Here is a 25,031-nt window from a genome sequence, read left to right as displayed (position 1 = left end):
GTTCAGTTCCAAAAGTCACAGGAAAATGTAAGAAAATGTATTCAATCACGAAAAGGTGCCGTACAGAATAGGTTTCCTTTTTCTTAGTTTTCTTTTTTTAAAAAAAATCCCCAACTTTGAACAGTTTTTTTAAAAATAGGTTCCCCGCCTCCCACCCCAATTCTGCGGCAGTATCCAGGTACCGAGGCCCTGAGGTAACACAGTGACAGGGGTCACGGGAGGGAACGCCCCAAATACTGAGTGTCGTGTTCGGGCAGAGGTGAGATGGGTGTCAGGGATGCAGCCCCCACCCTGCCCTGGACTGGCTGTCTTTAGTTCCAGGGTGAGCTGCATCACACAGGGTCCCCAGGAGCTTCGGGGTGCCACCCTGGGACCCTGGGACGCTGGGGTGGGAGGCCGTGCAAGGGGGAAGCTGGCATCGCACCTCATTGCCTTGAAATAATGAACACAGAGTGCCTCTTGCAGAAAAGTGAAGGCGTGCTGAGACCCCCGGGGATGTGCTGGAGGCCAGCAAGCCTCCTGAGCAATGTCCTTGAAGGCAGGGACTGGGAGCTGAGGGGCTCAGCGGAGTGCTGGCGTGGAGCCGCCTGCTGCCCCCTGTCCTGGCTGCCTACATGAATAAGCGAGGCTCTCAAGGACACGGGAGCCCTCCCCTCCATGGCCTTGCTCATGCTCCTGAGGGGTGCTGCTGGGGGGCCAGCCCGGAGAGGCAGGGTGGCTCCTTCCTCAGCCTTCAGCTTTCCTACAGGGGAACACGTGGAGGCAGCCAAAAAGGGTCTCCCTTGCGCTTTGCTCTGAAGCTGGTTAAACCTCGAGCCACTTATTGCATGGAAGGACTTTAAACCAGATGGAAACGAGACTGCGCTTGGTGTCGCAGTGACTAGCCAGGAAGGTCAGGCAGGACCTGTCCACTCTCTGTGGGCTCCCGGGAGATGGCACGGTGGTGGACACCTGGCACCTCAGCTGCCTCCGCCCCCTCCCCTCCCGCCCCACCCTCATCATGAAACTGCACAGAAGTAAAGAACAAGCCTTCTTGGGAGTTACATTTCGCTCGATAGCTCTGCGGCCTCACAGTGTTGGAGGAGGAAGGCAGGCCTTTAATAATTAGGATAAAAAAATAATAAAACAGCTTACCAACAGTAATGCAACATTTCTGCCCCTCCAAGGGATGGGGGAACAACTGATGGAGGATGCGCTGACTCAGTTTAACCAGAAAACAAGCGAACCCCTGGAACAACCCCATGGTGAATGACTTTCCTATGGAACTGGAACAAGCCGTCAAACGCCAACCACTTGCAGAGAACTCCACGGATGTCCTTGGGTTTGTGGATCACTTCTCTCTTCTTGAAGGTAAAATAAAATAAAAATCATACATCAACGCCAATGTCTATACTCCACACGGGTGACGTGGTTGCAGCACCAAGATGCAGCCTGACCACAAAGCTTGCCGCCTTTTCCCTGGATGCAGAATTTTGGCCCATGGTGCCCAGTCCTGCTGGTATCAGCAGGCAGAGGGAAGGCTTCCTCCAGGCTGACCAGGGGAAGGCAGTGGCCAGGCGTGGAACCGGCCCCCGAGTGTGTGGGGCAGAGGCTGCATGCTCCAGTGCTGTCCCCTCGTGCTCTGTACAAGTCCTTACTCCAGGCTAAGTCCACGACCTGTCTGACTCCGGCTCCGAGCCCCAGCCTGGGGAGGGCTGTCATGCGGTCGTGATGGCATTCAGGTCCTTCATCAGTCCCTCCAGGTGGGCCATCTCTTTGGTCAGCTCATCTGGTTCGTAGCTCTGTGGATGAGAGAGCAGAGTGGGCATGCTCTGAGGAGTTGTCCTCCAGGAGGGAGGCCCGAGGGCCCAGTGGGCTTCCCCAGGTGACTGGACCATGGGGACACAGGATATACCCATGTCACTAAGACTCATTTCTGACGATACACAATCCTTTTCTCCCAACACACTCCCTGGGGGTCACAACATCCTCCCGAGCAAGATGTCCCTGTTGCTCTTGTAGGTCCGTGCCAGTGCTGGCACTGCTGGGGAGTCTCTGGCATCTGTGCCCCGAGCTTTCCTCCAGAGAATCCTGTGCCTGGGAGTGTGGAGACAGATGTGTTAACTGGGACGTGAGAGGGAAAGGTTAGGGAGTGCCTGTGACCTCTGCCCTGACACCCTGTCCTCCAGCCTCCTGCTTAAGGAAGGGTCACAAGTGCCTTGGGGGTGGAAGAAGAGGTGGATGGGTTCAGACTGGGTAAAAGAGGGCCAGACTGAGGACAGCAGGCAGGGTGGGCTGCTGGCTGGTCCATGATGCTCAATTAAACCACAGCAGGGTGGGTTTCTGGGCACAGTTGCTGGGTTACAGGTGTGGAGGGGAGGGTTTGGGCTTCACATGTGGGGGTGGCCTGGGGGTACTCACACTCTCGGAGTCTTCCAGCATCCTGGTGGTCTCCTGCACTTCGGGGGCACTGGGAACAATCACGGGCATAGGAGGCCGGCTCCTTCCCAGAGTCCCGATGGAGGCTGTCTTCACTGCGTGAAGATGGTGGTTCAGAGCTGGGGGAGTGGGCAGAGCAAAGGGCATGATCAGCTGTGTGGCCTCGTCCTCCCCAGCCAGACCTCAGCGAGGCACCCCACGTCCAGAGGCTGGCTCCTTTGAGTTGGGGGGCACGCAGAGAGCAGGGGTTCTGCTCTGAACAGTTCCTGAGCCAGGAGGGGTACCTAGACATTCACGAGGCCAGGGTGTAGGGCGCAGCTTGGGAGGACTGACGGCTCAGCTCCCTGCACTTCTGGGAGCGTGGAGCTCCTGCGACCCCTGGTTGTATATCTTGGGAACTCCGAGCACCTTTTCTAAGAACATTAAGGATGTTACTTGTCCTTTCGTGGGGGGTATGGAAGCTGGGTCAGGTTGAAGCCAGGAGCCAGAAACTCCATCTGAGTCTCCCATGTGGGTGGCAGGAGCCCATTGCTTTTCTAGGTGGATCAGCAGGGAGCAGGCCCAGAAGTGAAGCAGTTGGGATTGGAAACAACACTCCATCACAGGACACCTGTGATGTGCACAGCAGCTTAGCCTGTTGTGCCACACCAGCTGCTCCAATATTTTCCAAATGATCAATATGAGACATCTGAATGTTCTGCACTCAACATGGAGAGGGACCCAGTGGACATGGTTCATGTTTATGTTTTCAGATTGCATGTAACAAAAAGACCTTCAGGAAACGAATTCTAGGAGTTCAGTGTCATGTCAAAGAATATCTGCAATCATTTACAGAGGTTACAGGGGACACCTCGGTCCACTCTCCCCGACTCCACACTGGATCACTGACCCTGCAGACACTGGCAGGCAGTGGCAATGGTTCAAGCACTTGGGCATTTGCCACTTGGACTGAGTTCTTAGCACTTGGCCCTGGCCCGGCCCTGGCTGTTGAGGGCACTTGATGAATGAAGTAGTGGACAGTGGATCTTTCCATGTCTGTCTGTGCCTCCTAAAAAGAAAAAAAATCTAGAAAGATTAAATTTTTTTCCTTTTTTTCAATGATCCCTGTGTAAGCTAGTTTCTCCTCCCGGTCTTAGGTTTAGCTTCAGTGGCCAACAGACTCATGGGAGAAGCTCGTTTGTGTTTTCACATCTTGGGGCCCCTGGGACCACAGTTTGAAGATCACTGACTGACTCTGAGGCAAACCATCAGTAGGAGGCCATCATAGAGAGGACGACAATAAAAGCACCATGAGGCTGGGGCTGCCTGGACCTGGGCGAGAGCCTGCCCCGCCGCAGGGAGGTGCCTTGCCCTGGATGAGGTTACTTTGGGTCTCTCCTGACTGGTCCCTTTCTAGCCTGCAGGATCTGCACGGCATGGTGGCTGGGTGATGGAACACATCTGGAGCCCTCACGCAGACCTTGCAGTCCACCTGACAAGAGTCCTGCATGGACAGTGCAATTTGATGCTGCCTCTGCTCCCAGGCAAGTCCTCCCTTCTGTGTGACAGGAGCCCACGCCACTCTGGTGCAGCGCAATGCCACACTGTTACTCACTGGCATGGGGCCTTCCATCACTCACCTTGCTGAGACAGTAATGGTGTGCTTGGCAATGCGGGATCATAGGTGGGGGGCCTTGGCGGTGGAACTGCTGGCACCGCGAAGCTCTTCAGTGGGTGCGAAGGGCGGACGTGGGCCGTGGGAAGGCCCTGGCCTGAGTCCTCCTCTTGAGAACTGGCCAAGTAGGAGGAGCTGGTGGCACCTTCTGGATCCTGGTGGTCGGCACAGCACGTCTGGGACGAGGAGGCTGGCATGGTGTCGGTGCTGGGTGTGTTGCGCACAGACTCTGCAGCAGAAGGGGCCAAAGTCAGCGTTTCTCTACACCTCATGGAGGCAGGGCTGGCTACCGCTAGGGGCCCCTGAGCCAGCTCAGTCAGCACAGGGGCGCGTGGACAGGCACCATGGCCAGGGCTAAGAATGGACCAATCTCAGAGTCCCAGTTCTGTCCTCACCCAGCTGCTCCCGTCTTCTCACCTGATTTAAAGTTTTGCTCAGTGCTTACTGTAGAACAAGCACAAAGATCTTCAGATTACTACAGTCTGCTAAAATATGAATGAGAATACAAGAAAATATAAATTCTCACTCCTAACTGAAAAGCTTAGAGACCAGTCTCCCATGGACAACCACATCTGGTCACCAGGGGCTGCAGACCCGATAGGAGCCAGCTCTGCCATCAAGGCCTGGTGGCAATTGCAACACAGCAGTGCTACGGGCCCTGCGGGTGCTCCCTGTATAGCAGGGACAGTGAAGTCTGCATACAGCTCAGGACACTTTGGTACAGAGAAATAAAGAGGCAAATCGGGGTGTAATGGCTCAACTGGCTAATCCCCTACTTTAAACCACTGACATCCCATATGGGTGCTGGTTCATATCCCTGATGCTCTACTTCCGATCCAGCTTCCTGCCTGGGGCTTGGGAAAGCAGTCGAGGACAGCTCAAAGCTTTGGGACCCTGCAAACGCATGGGAGACCCAGAAGAGGCTCCTGGTTTCAGACTGGCTCAGCTCTGGCCACTGTGGCCATTTGCGGAGCGGACCAGCAGCTGGAAGATCCTTCTCTCTGTAAATTTGCCTTTCTAATAAGAATAAATAAATCTTTTTAAAAAAATTAAAAACAAGCAGACAAACCAAAAGCACAGGGTAGATTAACTCGGAGCAGGGAGACTCAGGGAGAACATGACGTCAGTTATGAGAAGAGGTCAGAGTAGTCGGAGGGCAGAATGGTAGAGTAAGAAAAACCCTGGCCTTGGCATTGGACAGACCTGGCTCCAACGCTGGCAGACCAGCGGGTAGATCTGGCAAAATCACATCTCTGAGTCTCCATATCTTCACTGTGTCTACGAAACCGTGAAAATGTAACCTAATCGCCCGAGGATTCAACGGGCCGTGAAAGAGCAGCGTGCAGTGCAGCATGATGGATGCAGTTCTGTGGAGGACGCACGGCTGCTGCAAACTTTAGCGTCTCAGCTCCTGCGGTCCTCAGGGCGACCTAGCATGCACCAGGAGGATAAGCAGTCTGCCCACCCCCATGGAACCAGTGGACAGAACCTGTGTTGGGGCACTCAGGCTCCCGTGCACAGGCTCTGAGTCACTGGCAGCTCCATGGTCTGTTCATGCTCAATGCTACCCTACATGCTGTGGGCAGAGGCAGCACGCTAGCCAGGAGGACAGAGGAGGGCTCTGTGGACATTGGCTGCTGCACCCTAATGTCTCCACCCTGCAGGTAGCCCAGCAGTGGGGCTGGAAGGTTCTAGGTGTTGTGCAGGTGTTCGCTTCCTTCCACATCTTCATGCTTGAGACAGCCATGCTGGCTTTGAAGGACACTTCCTCTGCTGGAGGCTGGGTCCCTGGGATGAGACCTTCTGCACTTCCCAAGGGTGGCTGGCTATGCTAGGCCAAGCAGGCCCATCACTTCTAGCTGTCTCAAGATGCCGCTGCTGCTGACAACCCTACTTCTCAGGCTTGCTAAATCCTTCACTATGGGTAGGGATCTGCTGCTGGTCCTTGAGTGATTCTGGGCCAGTGAGCAACAAAAGGTGGCTCAAGTGCTGATCATTCAGCCAGTAATGGTAGAAATGCAAGGTTAGTGCTGGGCACTGCCTACCTGGGCTGCCTCATCTGCCTTCATCTTGAGTGTAAACACCTGAGGGCCTGGGAGATGACCAGAAAGGTGAGCTAAGTAGGGGAGAGGCTGCCTTCACAAGCCAGAGCCCAGGCCGGCAGCTGCAGAGCAGGGCGTGTGGGTGGCACAGCGCTGAGGGCATCCAGCACGTGGCACTGTCAGTGAGGGAACTTTCGGTGCTGGCTATCACCACTGGTCTACTCAGCAACTTGGCCTGTTCCCTGACTGACCTCTTGAGCGTGAAGACATTCAAGCTTCAGTGGCCAAATGCATACCCCCTGGGAAGCGCTCCTCCTGACCAGGCAGGGACAACACAGTTGATGCCCCCAGGGAAGGGGCCACCCTGGCAGCTCCAGGTCACAAGGACTTGGGAAACACCACAGCAGAAACTTGGGGCTAGATCCAGACCCCTGCTCTACCCTTTCAAACATGGTTCTTCAGTCAGTCAATCCTTGAAGATTTACCTTCTTTAATCCCCTCTAGTCATTAAAGAGGAAGTCTTTTTACATTGTAAGCCATGAACTTTCCCCTCCTCTGCTCTTTGTGTAGGAGAGGGGATATCTATGAACACCAGACTGCATGGGCAAGGACTTGGTGGGCGCTCTCTTTCACCTCAGCCCAGTCATGGGGAGCTGAAATGACAGACTGATCCACTCAGAAAAGCTGGCCACCCACCACGCGAGGGGACCCCTCAGCCTTAAAAATGGAGAAACAACTGGTGGGCATTGTGATACAGCAGGTCGAGTTGCCCCTTGAGACTCCGGCATCTCAATATCTCAGTGCTGGTTCTTTAAGTTCCAGTGACTCTGCTTCTCATATAGCTTCCTGCTAATGTGCCTGGAGGCAATGGATGATGGCCTGATGGCCAAGTACCTGGGCCCCTGTCACCCGTCTGGGAGACTGGATAGAGTTCCTGGCTCCTGGCTTTGGCCCAGCCCAGCTCTGGCTGTTGCTGGCATTTGTGGAATGACCTAGCAGATGGAAAAATTTTCTCTCCCTGTCTTATAAGCAGATGAGATATAGACACTAAAAAGAAAAAGAAAAAGAAAAAGAAAGAAAGAAAGAAATTTAATGAGGGGGATGTTACCAGTAACCCAAACCTCTAGCATAGTTTTTGAGGTTTTTAAAAATGGAACTTGGGCCTGGTGTTGTAGCCTAGTGACTAAAGTCCTCACTTTGCATGCACCAGGATCCCATAAGGGCGCCAGTTTTAATCCCGGCAGCCCTGCTTCCCATCCAGCTCCCTGCCTGTGGCCTGGGAAAGCAGTCGAGGACGGCCCAAAGCCTTGGGACCCTGCACCTGTGTGGGAGACCTGGAAGAGGCTCCTGGCTTTGGATTGGTGCAGCCCCAGACATCGTGGCCACTTGGGGAGTGAATCAATGGATGGAAGATCTTCCTCTGTCTCTCCTCTCTGTGTATCTGATTTTACAATAAAAATAAATAAATCTTAAAAACAAATGGAACTCACCTGAAATTGTTTAATTTCCCAGAATCCCCAAACCTAGCTCTAGGGTGACAGAATAACTGCCAACAGGCAGTTTTAAGTGACTGAAAGCCAGAATGTGGATTAATTTTCAACTACTGTTGATCAAACACATTGATTCTATTTACTGTCCCCTGACCCTCCCACCCACTCCCATCCCCCCACGTTGTTAGACTGTGACAGTGCTGTTTTCTAACATGAGCAATGGGCTCTGAGTGCCTTCAGTTTCTTTAAATACTGACTTCCTATCCATGTGTGCTCTTCCTAATTCTGGTGCACAAGCAACCAGTCAGCCACGTGCACCAACTCCCTCACACCCTCTGCTCCTCCCACGGTAGAAGGGATTTATGCCCAACAGCCTTCCTAGCGACTCCTCCCACTGCCAGGGCACCTACAGGGCACAGGTCACCACTGTTGGTGCCTGAAGATCACCCAGGGCAAGTTTCCTTTTTATGTTGGAGGACTGAAAGAAATAAAGTTGCTGGAGATACAATGAGTTCATCAAGATGCAGAAGGGGTTCGCTATTGCCATCCACTAGCATGGCATCTGCACTGAGCACTCTACTCTGGGAGGAAAAACCTGTGGATTTCACAAAGGCACATCAATGCATGATCAATCAGTCACACTGAGCAAAGTTCCAGACCCCTCTTCTAAGGAGGGCAGGCCCTTCCCACGTCCACTTGCCAACTCCTGTGGAAGGCGTTGCCACCTGGCTCGACCCTCATCTCTCACCTGTGGAATTGGCCCTGTCTGAAAGGGACATGGACGTGCCCACGGGCCATGGGCTGCCCGGGTGGTAGAGATGGCTGCGGGCTGGAGAAGCGAGGCTGCTGGAGTGGAAATGATGGTGAGGGTTATCGAGGGAATGGATGGGATGGGCACTAATCACAGCTGTGAATGAACACAAGACAGAGAGAGGCTTAACACACTTGCACAGACACACACAATTCACAGTTTAACAGCAAAGCTGCACCTCCCCCTCCCACCGCCCAACCATGGCTGTGCTGGTTGCTGGATCCGAACAAGCAGCCATCAGTTTTATGTTGATTTTAGAAACAAACAAACAAACAAAATGAACAGCCCCCCACCCTATGCATATGTCTACATATGTGCTGGGAAAAAAAAAGGTCACAGGACCATGCACATTTTCAAAAATGCTAACATTATTCTGCTGGAACAGCAATCAGGATTAGAATATTGTTTTTCTTTTGGCTTATCTATATTTGCAATTCTTCTATTATAAACACAGATTACCTGAGTTATTAAGAATAGCTGCTTGAATATAAACCCATAAACAAACACATAATGGCTTAGAGTTCTACTTTCTTTGTGCTGCTCAAGTGATATAAGTACTTCCCCCTTCCCTCATCACATCCTGGCCCAGGGAACATGATTCCTAGTCCAGTCAACCTTTTTTTTTGCTGAAAGAGTCATGTTATGGGTACTTATGCCAAATAATTCAGTAGCTATTTAAATTGGGTTTCATATCTCCAAGGAAGACAGACGAGTCCCAACCTAGTGCCGAAAAAAATGAACTGCTCTCACTGCTTTCTGTCTGGGACTCAGCCACGCCCAGCTGCATTTTTAAATGCGTTGGGGCAGGCATGTGGCACAGTAGTGAGGTCACTGGGATACCCGCATTCCATGCTGGAGTGCCTAGGACAGACTCTCCATCTGAGCCTTCTGCTGCCGTACGCCCTGGGGGCAGCAGGTAATGACCGCTCAGGTAGCTGGACCCCTGCCTCCTACGTGGCAGATCCAGAAGCAGTTCCATTTGCTGTTGAGGACATCTGGGCAGTAAACCAGGGGACAGGACATCTCTCTCTTACAAAAAAAAAAAAAAAAGGGTGGAGTGGTTCAATTCACTGTATTTACTGTAGAATCCACATTTCCACACACTAATTCTACATGCAACTTTCTGGGAATATGAAGCACCTCCTTCATGACGTGCCCCTGTTCATCCCAGGGATGAAAACAAAATAAGCCCAGCATCCTGGGGCTGCTGTGGGACTGAGGATTTAAATTCCCCAGACAGGTAAACAGGCCAGCCTGACCAGGAACATGGGGGAGTGTCTTTGAGCAAGTTCTCTGCAAGCATTATGCTACGACTCCCTGAGTCCTGTGCAGCCCCGGAATGCCCTGTCTCCAGGGACACCTGCCAACAGCACTGCGTGAAGGGAGATCCCAGTCTGGAAAATGGCTGTCCTGCTTTTCTGCCCTGGCCTTGTGCAATGCAGGAAGACGTTCATCCAGGACTCATCTGTCCAGGGCCCGATGAGCGAAACAGGCCCCAGCTCTGACGCCACAGGCCCCAGCTGGCCCATGGCTGGTGAGAACGGTCCCTGGGTCCTTGGGGCATCTACATTTTTTCTGGGAAAAGTCGGGGCTTTGCTACAGGCAGTGCTTCAGAACCAGCATTTTTCAAAATCCAGTCTGGAGAGAGGGAGAAAGCCTTTCCTGCTTTCCTGTTTTACTCAGGAAGCAGTTTCAAAGTATTCTAGGTACACAGAACCTCTCACAAAAGGAAAATTAAACTAACTCTTTTTACATTTCAGTCTTTCTGAATAACTGAATAGAAAATGAAAACATTAGCCTGCCCACACAGGAGGACACAGCAGTTATTAATGGACTCTGAACATGACCCTTGGGGTACCTCACCTGAGGCCCACAAGCCCTTCCTCAGCCATCCCAGACCAGGGTGAGTGCATGCTGGGTGCCAGGTTCCAGTGTCCTACCAGGACCCAGAACACAGGGGCTCCTGGATTTTCTGGGTTTTGGAAAGAAGGTCTCAAAATCTAGCTGGCATGCAGCAGCAGGCACAGACCCAGATTTTGTGACCATAAGCATTATCTGGGTACTAGGTCTCAGATTTTGGGTTAAAAAATTTTATTCCTCATCCACCTGCAAGGTGCAAATGAAATTATTTCATAGACTCATGAAGTTCTTCTCCATTATCATCAAAAAAAAAAAAAAAAAAAAAAGGAATAAGATAAACTAGTATAACACCTTTTTTCCTTAACCTATTTGAAAGTAATAAATTTGGAACTGGAGAGAAGTCAAATTCTACACAATTCAAAAACAAGTAGATTGAGGCAGGAATTGAAGCTGTATCAAAACAAAAACAAAAACAAAAACACCACCACCAACAACAACAACAAAAAAAATCAAGCAGCAAAGCTCCCATTTTGTTACAAATGTAAAGCGACTGGGGTGGATTACCTCACTCCTGCATTTGTGGCTCTGGGCCAAGGCCTTTCTCACCCCACAGACCCCACATGCAAGTCAGTTACACAGAAAGCGCCTGTTAACACACAGGGCTTCACTCTGCAAGCTGAGCTTTGTAATCTGGCACTTTCTTGGTTGTGTGTCTGTGAGTAGGGGGCGGGTGTGTGTGGCTTATGTGTCTGTGTCTGTGTGGCTTACATGTTATGTATCTATGTGTATGAGGGAGCATAGGAGACACCCACATGCTGGGAGGCACCCCCAAAAGGGGCACAAGAGGACTTTTCCAAGCACAGGGTGCTCTTGTGTCTTCCCCATCACTGGGGCATCCCGGCCATTTAAAACATCTTCCTTTGTCGATGGAGACACAGTGGCAGTGACACAGTAGTTGATGAAAAACAACAGGTTTGTCCCAGGGCTTCTGGTTTCTAGTTAGTTAACTCATTTTGAACTTGGACTATTACAGGGAGCTCAGCAATCTGCATGTTTGCCAAAGTGATGCCTGGGTCAGTGAGAGCTGGCGCATGTTGTTTTGAGGATTCCATACTGCTGACCTCATGGGCCTGGACGCCCACCTGTGTCCCTCAGCCCCCTCTTCCAGGGACACTGGGCCTTGGAGTGAGACTGGGGAAACGGGCTTTCCTCTTCTCAGCCACTGAACGAGAACACCAATGCAAAACACAGCAACTGTACTGGGACCCAGCAGAGTCCCAGAGATCATTCCCAGCTGCTTCCCAGCATGGTGGGAAGCTGGCACTCGGGCTCAGAGTGAAGCTTGTACTTACGCTGGGGTGGCTGAGAATCAAAGGGCATCATCATTTTCGGTCTCATGCCCCGCCTGCCAGCCAGTGTAGACATGCTATCTTCTGATTCATGTCCTAAGACAGGAAATACGGAGGTCAGCCACTCTGCAGCTCAGCTACAGCCTCTCCTGGGGGACTCGGGACCCATAAACACCACGATGAGGATGACACAGGCTACCCATACCACGCCTCAGCACAATGTCTGTAAGCGGGGATGCCCAAAGCAAGAGCATTCTCGGCAATACACAACAGCAGGGGCCCAGCAACAGGGACGGAGGGAAATGCACAGATGTGGGCTGTGCCAGGCTGAGGCCTGATGAGACATGACCTCTGACTGGAGTGACCCAGTGCTCCTGGGGGAGCGTGTTCGCTCTCAGAATACCTCTGTAGGAATTCCGCCTCTGGTGGGTGCTGCCGTCCGAGGAGGTGCCCACGGGGGTGGTGTCTTGAGAGTGGCGAGGAATCGGGGTGTCCGTCATGATGGGGTTGGGGTCTGGAGACTTGGCGATGGGCTTCAGCTCCAGCCTCTCGTGATGGATCCACAGGTCTGGGGGCTTCACGTCCTTCGAGTTCCCTTTGTACTTGTGGGAGCCGTTCACTGACTTGCAGGCGGCACGTTTCCTGGGAATGAGAGGAAGAGATTTTTTTTCCTTTCTAAAAATTTTTTTTTAAAAAAAGATTTATTTATTTTTATTGGAGATTCAGATATAGAGAGAGGAGGAGAGACAAAGAGGAAGATCTTCCGTCCGTTGATTCACTCCCCAAGCGATCACAACAGCTGGAGCTGAGCTGATCCGAAGCCAGGAGCCCGGAGCATTTTCCAGGTCTCCCACGTGGGTGCAGGGTCCTAAGGCTTTGGGCCATCTTTGATTGCCTTCCCAGGCCACAAGTAGGGAGCTGGATGGGAACCGGGGTTGCTGGGATTAGAACCAGCCCCCATATGGGATTCCTGCGCGTGCAAGGCAAGGACTTTAGCTGCTAGGCTACCATGCCGGGCCCAAGATTTTTCCTTTTTGACTTAACTTTTCTGAACACCTTGGTCAAAAAGGGTCAATGGAGTAAAACTGCCTTGCTGGAAGATGCTCAAAGCAAAGGTAGAAAACACACACACACACACACCCAAAACCAGAAACGACAGGCAAGAAATTCCCTGCTGGGAAGAGCACACAGAGCTCTCCTCTGCCAGCGCCATGTGAGGAGCCTGTGCCAGGGTACATCCAAACACAGCTCTGTGACACCTTCGAGTGTAAAGAAGTGAAGATGGCTCTTTAAAGTCAATCCCTGCAGCGAAAGGTTCCGTAGAAGTTTCCCACATTAGCAGAGAGAAGGTGAATTTAGTGGAAACACAGCCCTGGGGCCGAGGTATAGCTTGGGGCTTGAGGAGGAGGAGCGGGCAGGAGAAAGGAGGAATTTGACTTCTAGGTGACCTAACCAGGACCTCAGCTGGGCAGTCGGGGGCGACGGCAGCACCTGCTATTCACCCACTCACCAAGTATGTTAGGCTATTGTTTGATGTAGAAGACACTGACTGATGATCTTAAAATGCTCTGAGCTTCATGGTCACCAGTTGTGTGTTCAGATACCTCTCAAAGATGGACAGGAAAGGTCTAGGAGAAGCAGTGACATTTCAGCCAGGACCTAAAGAAGACACGGAGCATGCTCCAAGTGCCAGGACTGGCTCTAGTCAAAGCCTTAAGAAACACAGAGGCAACAGCCTGGTACGTTATGGGGACTCGTGGCGGTGAGGCGGGGCAGAGTGAACCCAGAGGATACTGTGGGAGATAATGTGGGGAGCAGGTCAGAGGCCAGGGAAAACAGGGCTTTGGAATAACGCCAGCAGCCGGTACTTTCCTGTGCACAATGAGAAGCCATGGGACAGATGCAGGCAGGAGAGTAAGGTGGCCAACTCTGGATCCAAAGTGCCCAGCAGGGGCCAACACTGTGCTGTGGCTGGTTAAGCTGCCCCTTGGGGTACTGCTTTGAGTCCTGGCTATTCTACTTGCAGTCCAATTCCCAGCTAACGCACCTGGGAATGCAGTGAAAGACAGCCTAAATGCTTTGGGCCCCTGTGACCCCATGGGAGTTCCACGCTTCTGGCTTTGGCCTGGCCCAGCCCTAACCATTGCAGCCATTTGGGAAATAAACCAGAGATGAAAAATCTCTAGCTGTATTTATCCTTTTCTCTAACTCTTTCAAATAAATGAATAAAATATATTTAAAAAGTGTATGACAGGACAAAGAGCTAGAATGCCACGGTGGTAAATCAACCAGGACCGATGGGTTGTGGGTGGTGGAGATGGAAGCAGGGGTAGACATGACAGAACTAAGAGAATCAATGGATGCGGAGTGGGGTGTGGGGTGAAAGAAAAAGCAAGGTTTTTGATTTAAGCCACTATCTAATTCTGGCAAGAATGGGGCAGAGGTAAGTTTGTCCAAGAAGCTAAGAGTCCTGGTTTTGGACATCTGGAGTTTGAAGTGCCCCTAAAATATTCAAGGGCTGTGGGAGAGGCCACGGGGTGCACAGTGTAACACTCGGCAGGACAGGCTGTGGCTAGAGACAGGCATGCGGGAGGTGCTGGACGACGGCTAGTGGAAGGCCAAGCACAGGGGGAGGGCAGGCCACAAATGTCCGTGTCTGAGAGGGGGAGGGCAGCAGGGGCTGTGAAAGGCAACACATGAGCCCGGGATGTGAGAGAAGAGAATACGTTAGAAAGCAGCACAGGGTTGGCTCCGTTTACACTGATGGGAGACCGGGGGGACGAATACGGAGGTCACCTGTGAGCTCAGGTAGACATTCGGCAGGGTTTACCTACTGTCCAAGTACCTATCCTTTTGATTTCTGCCTCCTGCAAATGCGCACTTTGGGAGGAAGCAGGTGATGGCTCAAGTAACTGGGCTCCCGTCACTCACATGGGAGAACTGGACTGAGTTCCTAGCTCCCACCTTTGGCCTAGACTAACCCCGGCACTCTCTTGCTCGTCCTTTCTGCCAAAGACAGACAGACAGAAAGAATATTTTCAGGACAGGATGGGAAGAGATACAGGTGGTCCCTATGCAATGTCCTCTGCTGCCTTGGGACTCTGCCGGCAACAAGCCACCATAGATGTGTCTGCTAGGTCCTATATCTCCAGACCACGAGCAAGAAGAGATCTCCCCTCCAGCCAGCTCAGCTAGTCCGTGATTCTGTCACCGACAGCAGGACGCAGAGGATACCCACGCTCTACTGATTCCAAGGCTGAGATTCTTTAGGGTAGAAGCTTGAGTGAGTGAGTGTGTGTGTGTGTGTGTCTCCTGATACTGCATCTGTGTGAAGAAGCCTGATACTGTGTGTGTGTGTGTGTGTGCGCGCGCACCAGGCTAAAGCTGGGAGTCGGAAACTCAGTCTGGGTCCCCACCCAGATGGCAGGGGCCCAATCACTTAAGCCATCACCACTGCTCCCAAGCTCTCAGCCTGTGAGGAAGCTGCAGTCAGCAGCTGGGGCTCTAACTCAGAGGCTCCAGCGCGAGGGGATGGGCATCTGTGTCACTAGGCTGAATATCGGCCCCTTCACAGTGATCTGAACAGAGCTACCCAAATTTGTACCACCTGCAGACTGAAATGCGGAGTAGAGGGGTTCTTCCCAACTCATCTTCCTAAAGGCTCAGCGCTTCATTTTTAAAATCTATGTTGAATTTGAAAGCTCTCAAGACACTAAGGGAATTCTGTTACTTTGGTTTTTAAGATTTTTTAAAAAAAGATTTATTTACTTTTATTGGAAAGGCAGACATACAGAGAGGAGGAGAGACAGAGAGAAAGATCTTCTGTCCGATGATTTACTCCCCAGGCGGTCGCAACGGCTGGAGCTGAGCTAATCTGAAGCCAGGAGCCAGGAGCTTTTTCCGGGTCTCCAATGCAGGTGCAGGGTCCCAAGGCTTTGGGCTGTCCTCAACTGCTTTCCCAGGCCCACAAGCAGGGAGCTGGATGCGAAGCAGGGCCACCGGGATTAGAACTGGTGCCCATATGGGATCCCGGCGCATGCAAAGCGAGGATTTTAACCACTATGCTATCACGCCGGGCCCTCGATTCTTTTTAAAATAAAAACCTTGAGACATTCCTAAGAGCAGATACAGTTAAATTCACCAAGATGGACAAATGTGAAATGGCAAGCAAACAAGCTGGCAGAGAAGTTCTAGGGCAGAAAAACCATAGTCCTTGAGGTTTTTCAGAGAAATTTTCAGCACTGAAAAGCAAATTGGGAGTGTCAGATGACATGAAACAATCCCCTTTACAAGAAACCAAAAAGCTCTTATTGATACAACAGAGACCTTTACTCCCAACTTCTCCAGCACTAGATAGTGCAAGTGGAAGGCAGTGGATGATGGTCAAGGGCTTGGGTTTCTGTCACTCATGTGGCTAACGCAGGGCTGGGGCAGGCATTTGGGAAGTGAATCAGTGGATGAAGATCTCTCTCTATCTCTCCCTCTCACTCAGCTGCTCTGCCATCCAAATCAATCTATCTAATAAAAGGAAGAAACATTTCAACCATAACACAAGAAAATAATAAGTCATTTCAAGCAATTAGAGACTCTTATACCTGCCCTGTACACTGACAATAAATCCATCACTAGTGAACACATGGTGTGCTTGCTTGGTGTGGACCAAAGTTTGAATGGACCGTAAAGCTCAAAGCTGTGAATTTCTCTCCTTTATAAAGTAACACCCTCATTTTTTTTTTTTTTTGATACTATAGCTCAAGTTGCCTTTACTAGTCACATTGTGTTTCTGCTTTTAGGAGTAACTTGGAAATCTCCTTCTTCATTATGTGGTCAGGACAGATACAAGCTCTGACCTGGGTCGGTAGGTCAAATGAGATCTGTGAGCTGAATGAGACTCGGGGTCAGGGACTCTCTCACACTTGGCAGTGGAAAGATTGCACCAAGCACAGGCATATAGCAGAAAGGAACTGCTATCTGCTCTTGCAGCACTTGAGCCACAAACTTTGATATTCCAGGAGACTTCAGCCATTTGATCTCTTCGGAAGACTGTTACACTGATGATAATCCTTTCTTGTTCAATAACACGATCCCACTCCTACTTGGGACCACTTCCTTAAAATTATATTCATATTTTGGGCCCATTATGATGGTTTAATGGTTAAATCCTCATCTTGCTTCCTCCAGAATCCCATATGAGTGCTAGTTCATGTCCTGGCTGCTCCATTTCCCATCCAGCCCCCTGCTTGTGGCCTGGAAAAGCAGTCGAGGATGGCCTAAAACCTTGGGACCTTGCACCTGTATGGGAGACCTGGAAGAGACTCCTGGCACCTGACTTTGGATCAGCTCAGCTCTGGCCATTGCAGCCATTTGGAGAGTGAACCGGAGGATAGAAGATCTTTCTCTCTGTCCTTCTCTCTGGAAATCTTACCTGCCTTTCCAATAAAAATAAAGCTTAAAAAATACATATATATTTAAATTTTTACTTCATTTATTTGGGGGCGGGAAGAGAGAGAGACAGAGACAGACAGAGACACACTCCATTCACTGGTTGACTCCCAGATGCCTATAACAGCAAGGGTTGAACCAAGGCTAAACCCAGGAGCTGAAAACTCAGTCTAGGTTCTCTCACATGGGTGGCAAAAACCTATATATTATACACAATATCGGTTGTCTCCTAGAATGCACATCAGCAGGAAGCTGGGACTGGGAGTGGGGGGAGATTGGAACCTGGGCACTCTATACCCTCAGGCTCATGGTGGCACAGGGGCCACCTGTGCCTGGTATTTGTCAGGCTCACAGTGGCACAGGGGCCACCTCAGCCAGGGACCTGTCAGGCTCACGGTGGCACAGGGGCCACCTCAGCCAGGGACCTGTCAGGCTCACGGTGGCATAGGGGCCACCTCTGCTCTGCCTGGTACCTGTCAGGTTCACAATGGCATAGGGACCACCTCTGCCTGGGACCTGTCCGGTTCATGGTGGCATAGGGGTCTCTGCTCTCCTAACTACACATCTTCTCTGCCTGGTTCTGTGAGTTGAGGATGAGCTACGTGGACCCCATCTATTGCATCAGTGTGATAGTGGGTGTTGGCAAAAGCTCCGTTACTCTTGCTGCCATCGGTTCCTGCTTTCTATCACCTCAGTCCTCTGACCATACCATTCTCCTTGTCCCTTCAGACCTCTGGGGGAGGATGCAAGGCCTTGACCACCTCTGCCTCGCTTCCCCAACCTCTAGCTTTGACCTGGTACACGGTCCCTTTGGAACTGTTTCTGAGGGAGCCAGGTCCCCAGAGAGGCCACTGAAGACACATAAAACTGCTTCTCACGTCCTGCACGCTTCAGCTCTGTGCCACTGCTAAGATGGAAGTCACAAAGACACCCGAGTCCTTACTTCTTCTGGTGAGAGGTGGTGCGCCGGGTGCAGAAGACGGCAATGATGACGACGGCCACGATGGTGATGACGCCCACGGAGATGATGAGCACCAGCAGCACGTTGCTGTCCAGCGGGGATGTGGGGCTCCCGTGAGGGCTATTGCTGCCTGCACGGGGAGAACGGGACACAGTGAACCTGGAGAACAGATGGAGCGGCAGCAGGAGGGTCTGCCACAGAGCAGAGCAGAGCCTGTGGCGCTCCTCCCTGGGCCTGGTCTTGGCATGACAGCACAGACAGCAGACCGGAGCTGAGTCTGCCCCGAGTGGGTGCTTGGGGACGAGGGTGGGTGAGGTGCCTAACGGCCAGGGATGACCAAAGAATGTCAGATGCGGACAAAGGGCTCTGCCCCACTGGCGCCCACGTGACTCAAAACCATTATTAAAATGTACATTCATGAAGCAAGGCATGGTTTTCCGCAATATGCAGGTGTCTGAGATTTTATATAGAAAAGAATCACTTGAGAAATACAATCTGTACTCATGGAAACATAGTGGTAACTGCCTCGGCTGCAAGGCCTGACCATGTGTGCTAACTTGCAGGAGCTCACTAAGTGGTACTTGGGACCAACCACCTCTCCAGGCACTATGGGTGCAGTGGTGGATAGCAAAGACGTGCATGCTGGGGGCAGAACAAACAATAAAGGCATAGATTATTAACTAATGAGTTGAGATACAGGTTTTTTTTTTTAATCGGGGACTTTTGCTTTCCTCATCATTTACTTCTCATTATTTAAGTCACACATGCTGCTAACATAAAACATGGTAAACTCTGCCACACAGACTGATCTGCCATAAACATGTGGTGTCTTCCCCAGCTGCCCACCGGAGTTACATAACATGGTGGTGACTTGAACTGTGTGACCAGCTGGCACTGGGGAGGGGGCTCCTGTCAGGGAGGCTGCGCTGGGGGTCTATGTTCCTGAAAGACTCAAATGACTCCCACACATGGCCCAGCTGAGCCAAATCATGTTCACTGCAGGAGCCCGCGGCCTGAGGTTGGATCAGCTGTCCTCCAACGCTGACGCAGCCATCTTACAGGCTACCCTGCGCTGAAGCTGGAGCTGATTTAGCAGGGTTTAAGGGCTTACTCTTCCACCTTTTGGTTCAACTGCTTTTCTCTCTAGTTCTGAGAACAAGGTCCACAGCAAGAAACCTCAGCTGTGCACAGTAACCTTCGCTAAAATCAGAGCTGGAGCCAAACAAAACGGAAAGCATGTCCTGGTGTCCCGTTTCAGGACGGTTCTGCAGTCATCAGCGGGGCTGAACCAGGGGTGCGGGGGACGTGGCAGGCCAGGCACCGCTTGCTGTAGCGGGTGGCAAGTTTTTACCCAACTGTCCTAGACTCTTGACACTGGAGCTGGACAAAAGCTTCCTTCTCAGGCTATCGAGGTCACCATGGCCGGGCTCGTTCTCAGCTTTCCACAGGCACTCCTTCCAGGCTTCATGCTCTCAGCCTCCCACTCCTTCTTCATTGAGAAGTTGCCCTGTCACTCATGGTGACACTCCCTTACTCAGCACTGGTCTCGGCTTGTCACAGACTGGCTCTGTTCCACCTTTTTGGCTCCCCTCCTTCCTGTCGCTGGGACAGGAGCGTCCAATGTGACTTTGTGCAGAACAAAGCCTACCAATGATGGTATCCTTACAGAAGGTGGGGTCCTTACCAGTCTGGAAGAAGCCAACTCTTACGATGGCTAGGACACTGGAAAGAACGTCCTAGAATCTCCAAAGTTTAAAAAAACAAACAAAATGTTGAGCAGTGCTGGGAGAACCTGAAGATTGCCAAGTATTTTCCTGGCTTGTTTTGTGCGATGGCGAATGCCGCTTAGTTTATTTTTGAAAACAAAATGCTAACTCTTTTCTGGAGGCAGTGGGGGACAAGAATCATCATCTGCAGGGAGCTAACCTCATCTCTGGCCAGGTATATTTGGGGAAACCGATTTTATTTACGGATCCTTAATGAACGAGTTCCTGGAAACTCAGCAAATGTGCCAGAAAACACTTAACGGTAGATGTACTGAACAAAAGGAAACAGGTCAACATGCTGGCAGACATCAGACACCTAGATTTCAGCCAAACTGTCTCACATCCCCAGGAGGACAAAAAAAGCCACGAGAAGGCCTTTACCGCTCATTGGAGGTTTGTAGTCGGATCCCAGGTCCGGCAGCCGGCTTCCTTTTCCTGCAGACCCTGAGGCTGAAGCAGAGGACAACAGGTGAGCAGCGTACTGCCAGCTCCGTGCGTTCTTCACCTGAAAGCACGCAGTCTACTCTGCCTTTGAGAAAATGGAGCAGCACACAAGGGACGGGAAGCGAGGGAGGCATGCCTTCTGTGCAGTGAGGGATCTGAAGGGCTGATGGCTTGCACCATGGCTCTGCCACTCTGCTGTTCCGGGGTGACAACGCAGCCCACGAAGCTGTTCCTGAAGGCCTGCTAGGAGGCTTTGGGGCAGAAGTCGTTTTGCTGGGGAAAGGGTTTAAGGGAACCAGGCAGGTGAACGTCCGCACTCAGGAATGGCTCCCTTCCAAGGAACCGGGCCTGGCTGCTCCGGCCTGCAGGTGTCACCCACCATGTTCCAGGTGCCTCTGCAATACGAAGCTGCTCTGAGTGGTGGCGCAACCCAGGCTCTTGGTTCCTGCTCAGCCAGCAAACAGCCAAAGGAGAGAAACAGGCCTCCCTCCAGTGGTTCCCAGAGCACACCGTCGCCCACTCTTGTGAGTGGGGCTGCTGATCTCATTCAGTCTTAGGGTCACCCTGAAGCAGCCCTCAACACTTGCCAACATTTGTTATTTTTGGTTGTTTTTTATTTGTTTCGAGTTGAGATAGACTGACTAGCACACTCACTCATACGTTTTTCACTTCCCACGTGACTGCAGAGGCTTTGGCTGTGCTGGGACCGAAGCTGGAAGAAACTCAGCAGTCCACAGATCTTTTGCCTGAGTTGGGGGAGGGCAGGCATTGAACCCAGGCACTTGAGATGTGGGATCTGGGCATCTGAATCGTGAGGACAAACACCTGCTCTCCCATTCTGCTCTTGAACTTTTCCACATTTATACAAAGAACTTCTGTATGAAGCAAATACAAGGAACTCTTTCCCAACAAAGTAAACATAACCCTCAATCCAAGCCTGGCAGCCAGAAAGCAGTACAGTATTTGTCTTGAAAAGACGGCTGAAAGAATTGCAATGTAAAAACTGCCCAGCACGATTAGCCTGCAGTGTTTGAACTGCAGGTGAGGACCGGCTCCAGCACCTACGTCCATCTGTCCAAGGGCAAGAGACTTAAGCACTCCTTTGGGGCTCAGTTCCCCTGGTCAAACAGGGATAACAATTGCACCTTCCTCATGAAACTGTTGTGGGGCTTAAATGGAAACAATAGCATAGCGCGTCTTGAATACTGCCTTATGCATAGCCAGTGTCCAGTGTACACGATGGTGAGTCTCCAGGGGTGAATACCCACTCCCACCCTGGACAGAGGGAAAGAGCACGATGGATCCTGCAGGGCCCCTTCTGGAAGTTATCTCAGAGAGTCCAACCTTTCCACTGACCACACTTGAGCCAATGCCTCTCCCCAGGGACTTAGCTAAAGTTGACTTGTCACTGGCATTTCAGTGTGATGAGGTCCAGCTGCCAAGATGGAAGCACTTGTGAGGCTCTTGGCATTGAAGGGTGTGGTGCTATCAGACAATCTACACTTGAGCCAATCTACCCACGGAAGTGTACTGTGTGAACAAGTCATACAGAACACACACTGTTTGCACATGGGCTGCTTTGTATTCCTGTATTATAAACTGTAAGCACCAAACCCCAAGGAGGGGCCTCGCACCAGCAATCCTAACCAGCAACTCAAACCTTGGGGTTTACCCAAGAATGATACTGGTTGGTGAGAGGACAGTGAGTACACTCAGGTTCTGTGACATGCCCGTGGAGTACTGGGATATTCATACATGTACATTTGTAATGACTCACTGAAAACAAACTCAATAGTTCAGGTTCTGACTTCTTGCCCTTGGACAACACCCCAATGTGCTGCATTCCCAACACCGTCTGAATCCATGAGAGCAAGTGTCATATCTACTCCTGGTGCTCCTTCTCGGTGAACACCAGCTTCACGAAGGAGAGCTGGACTGACTGTAGTTGCCCCAGGGAACAGGTCACGGATGGAGGGCTTCAAGATCGGTGACACCGAGTTCCCATGCTGCCCAAAATTCCATTTTAAATAATTTTTATACTTTTTTTATAATAACCTAGTATATGGGTACTGAAGGGAAGAAATGGAAAATGAGCTGCTCTGAATTAAGCTTCTGGTGACAAAAAAAACCAAAAATAAATTTGGTTACAGACAGCCATGGGAAGTCACACAATGTATATAGATACAGGGCTGGTTTGTATAGGGAGAGGAAGATGGGGAGTTCACATACTCTGATTACAACTCTTCATCCAGGGACAGTAGGAAGACTCCACATGCCATGAACAGGAAAAGCCAGGCATGACTGCCCTTGTCTCTACTCAACACATACCACTGTCACAGGATGTGAGGACAACCCGACCCTCATCAACGCCGCTTCCCTCAGGCTGCAGGCTCCCAAGGAACTCACTGGCTTTCCACATATCCCAAGTACCACAAACATGGACCCGACTCCACTTTGGGCCAACAAATACATGTTTTTTTTTTTTTTAAACATGGCATTGTTTTCATGAATAATTAAAAAAAAGCATAAAAAGCTAAGACTAGGTCACAAAAGAGAGAAAAGGAAAGAGGCCGTCTACACATTTACCTTGGTCATTGGGCATTTTATCAGAGGAGTCCGCTAACAGGCCAAGCACAGGGAAGAAAAAACAAGAGCACGGATCACAAGCTTGAAGGTGGGACAGCAGAATATTCAAAGGAAAAAACTTAAACCCCCAACACCTCCAAACAAACCAACTCTTGCTTTTAATGCTAACAGAAAAGAAATTAGGGTTTCGGTGTTTCCAGAGTTTCAGCTCCCAACTGAATTTTACTGGCCTAAGGTCGCTTGGTGAGTTAAAACTTAATCTTCACTTATTTATCTGGAGTTTTTCAACCTCTCTCTATAGAGGCACACACATCAGCCTTCTGGATCAAGAACCTGCATGTGTCGAGAGGGGAACACCCATCATTCTAGTGTGCTGGTCACCCTGCATGGCAGCCAGGACAGCCACATCTTGCTGATTGCTGTGGTTTATCTGCTGCCTGTGGCCTATAGCCAAAGGACCCTTGTGAAGGACACGGCCAGGCTGCGACCTGGGGAGCGCTGGCGGTCAGCAGTGGGTAGGGTCCATCTGCACATGGTGGCTCACAGGTTCCTCTCAGGCACCTGCATGTCTTCCATGGCCTCTGCTTGCAGAGCTGAGCTGCATCAGAGCAGCCCTTACTAGAAACTTGGAGGAGACTCAGTCTGAGTGTTACCTTTGGGTGTCCTGAACTGGACGGCTTCAGACATGGGCCCCATGCCCTTGGAGTTGCGGGCCTGGATCTTGAAGTAGTATGGTGTGTCTAGAGTCAGCTCCTGGATTTGGTGAGTCAGCCTGTTTCCCACGACAGGTTCAATGACCCAGTCATGTATCTCGGCGTTCACATCCGTGCTGTAATAGATGATGTAACCTGTACAGAAGAGTGAACAGGCCAACACTTCATTTCTGGTTTTCTTCTTGCAATGAGTGAGTCTGTGTGTGTCTAACACATTATTTACATATCACAGCAGGATGCTGGAATCAGGTACCCTCTAGGGTCTAAGATTACATTAGTGTAAATTACTGGTTCTGAAAATCAACAATGGCCACCCTGCTGTGCTAGCACTCACCAAGTGAGTTCCCATGACAGCAGCAGCAGGTCAGGCTCCCCAGACTTGGGTGCGGGATGCCTGGGGCAACAGTCACCTGATATTCTCACCAGGGGGCAATCCCTCCCCACCGCAGAGGCAGGAAGCCCACCTCCTAGACATGTCATTCCACTGTGGGTTCTGAAAGGTAAGGGTTCTGGAGTCTAGCCCAGACCAAATGACCTGTGATTATTTTACAGGGGGAGGCCAGTGTCTATGGAAAGGGGTTCTCACAGAAGCTCAAAGCAGCACACTGCTAGGGAACTCTTCACTTGCTGAAGCCACCTCGTCCACACAGAGGGACTCCAACACGGAGGAGAGCTGGGCTCTGAGAATGGCTGGTTGCTGATGTGCCCAGAAGGCCAGTGTCCTCTTCACTGTGGGAGGTCCTCTTTAATCCCAGGAAAAATCCCAGCTCCCTGCAGGGGCTTTGGCCATTTCCCACCTTTCACTTTTCTGATAAGCACGTGGGGACATGGGATCCTAAAGCAGGGGACCAAGGAATTAAAAATCTAATGTGGTTTTTTGAAAGACTCACTAGATTCAGGGTCAAACAGTAGAATCCATGTGTGTACTTGCTGCCTATTATGCTGAAGAAGGCAGCATGGAGATATGACTCCAGAGCTGGTCATTTGGGCAAAGAAAGAAAGGAATGTTTTTGCCCAGGGAAAATAAACTCATCTGTCAAGTCCCAGGGGAGCCAAAGGCTGTCTGCTGCATCCCACTGGCATCAGTCCCACAGGTGGTACAAGCATGGCTGTGCTCATGCCTGCTGCGGGCAAAGGGCACAACCCTGCTCCAATCCTGATGCCGGTCACAACCCACACTGCTCGCAGAATGACTGAGTCAGCCTTCAATTCCCACAGCTCCCAACAGTACCATGCTCTCCTGGAATGCTTCTGCCAGGTGGGAACAGGGCACCGAGCGACATCCAAACCAAGATCTCTTACCTGTAATTTTGCCATTGGCTTCAGAAGGAGGCTGCCAGTTCACGATTATGGTTCTGGGTTTTCCCTCCTTACTCACGACTGTCACGTCCTTTGGCGGGGAAGTAGGAACTACAAAATAACAGCACTTTCAGCAATCCCTGTCCATTGCAATTTAATTCATCATTTCCTCACCCTTTCCATCTGTAAGCTACAA

The 25,031-nt window shown here is 51.1% G+C and overlaps 1 protein-coding gene across 7 annotated transcripts in view; it reads right to left on the bottom strand.

Moving 5' to 3' along the window:
• Positions 1-607: 607 nt before the first annotated feature.
• NEO1 (neogenin 1) overlaps positions 608-25,031 on the bottom strand; it is a 192,217-nt gene continuing 167,793 nt past the window's right edge. For 2 of the 7 annotated variants that reach the window (XM_058665446.1, XM_058665448.1), the window contains exons 19-29: positions 24,839-24,946; positions 23,477-23,671; positions 22,824-22,856; positions 20,175-20,243; positions 18,010-18,157; positions 12,028-12,266; positions 11,628-11,720; positions 8,353-8,511; positions 4,038-4,301; positions 2,401-2,537; positions 608-1,781 (exon numbers count right to left, since the gene is read on the bottom strand). In XM_058665446.1, coding sequence (XP_058521429.1) covers positions 1,698-1,781; positions 2,401-2,537; positions 4,038-4,301; positions 8,353-8,511; positions 11,628-11,720; positions 12,028-12,266; positions 18,010-18,157; positions 20,175-20,243; positions 22,824-22,856; positions 23,477-23,671; positions 24,839-24,946 — 1,529 coding nt within the window. In that variant the 3' untranslated portion in view covers positions 608-1,697. The remainder of the gene's footprint in view (positions 1,782-2,400; positions 2,538-4,037; positions 4,302-8,352; positions 8,512-11,627; positions 11,721-12,027; positions 12,267-18,009; positions 18,158-20,174; positions 20,244-22,823; positions 22,857-23,476; positions 23,672-24,838; positions 24,947-25,031) is intronic. The other 5 variants (XM_058665450.1, XM_058665452.1, XM_058665447.1 and 2 more) reach the window with 3 other exon arrangements.

The sequence above is a fragment of the Ochotona princeps genome, chromosome 6, assembly GCF_030435755.1.
Source record: "Ochotona princeps isolate mOchPri1 chromosome 6, mOchPri1.hap1, whole genome shotgun sequence".
Taxonomy (NCBI): Eukaryota; Metazoa; Chordata; class Mammalia; order Lagomorpha; family Ochotonidae; genus Ochotona; species Ochotona princeps.
This window is presented reverse-complemented; position numbering and strand designations above follow the sequence as displayed.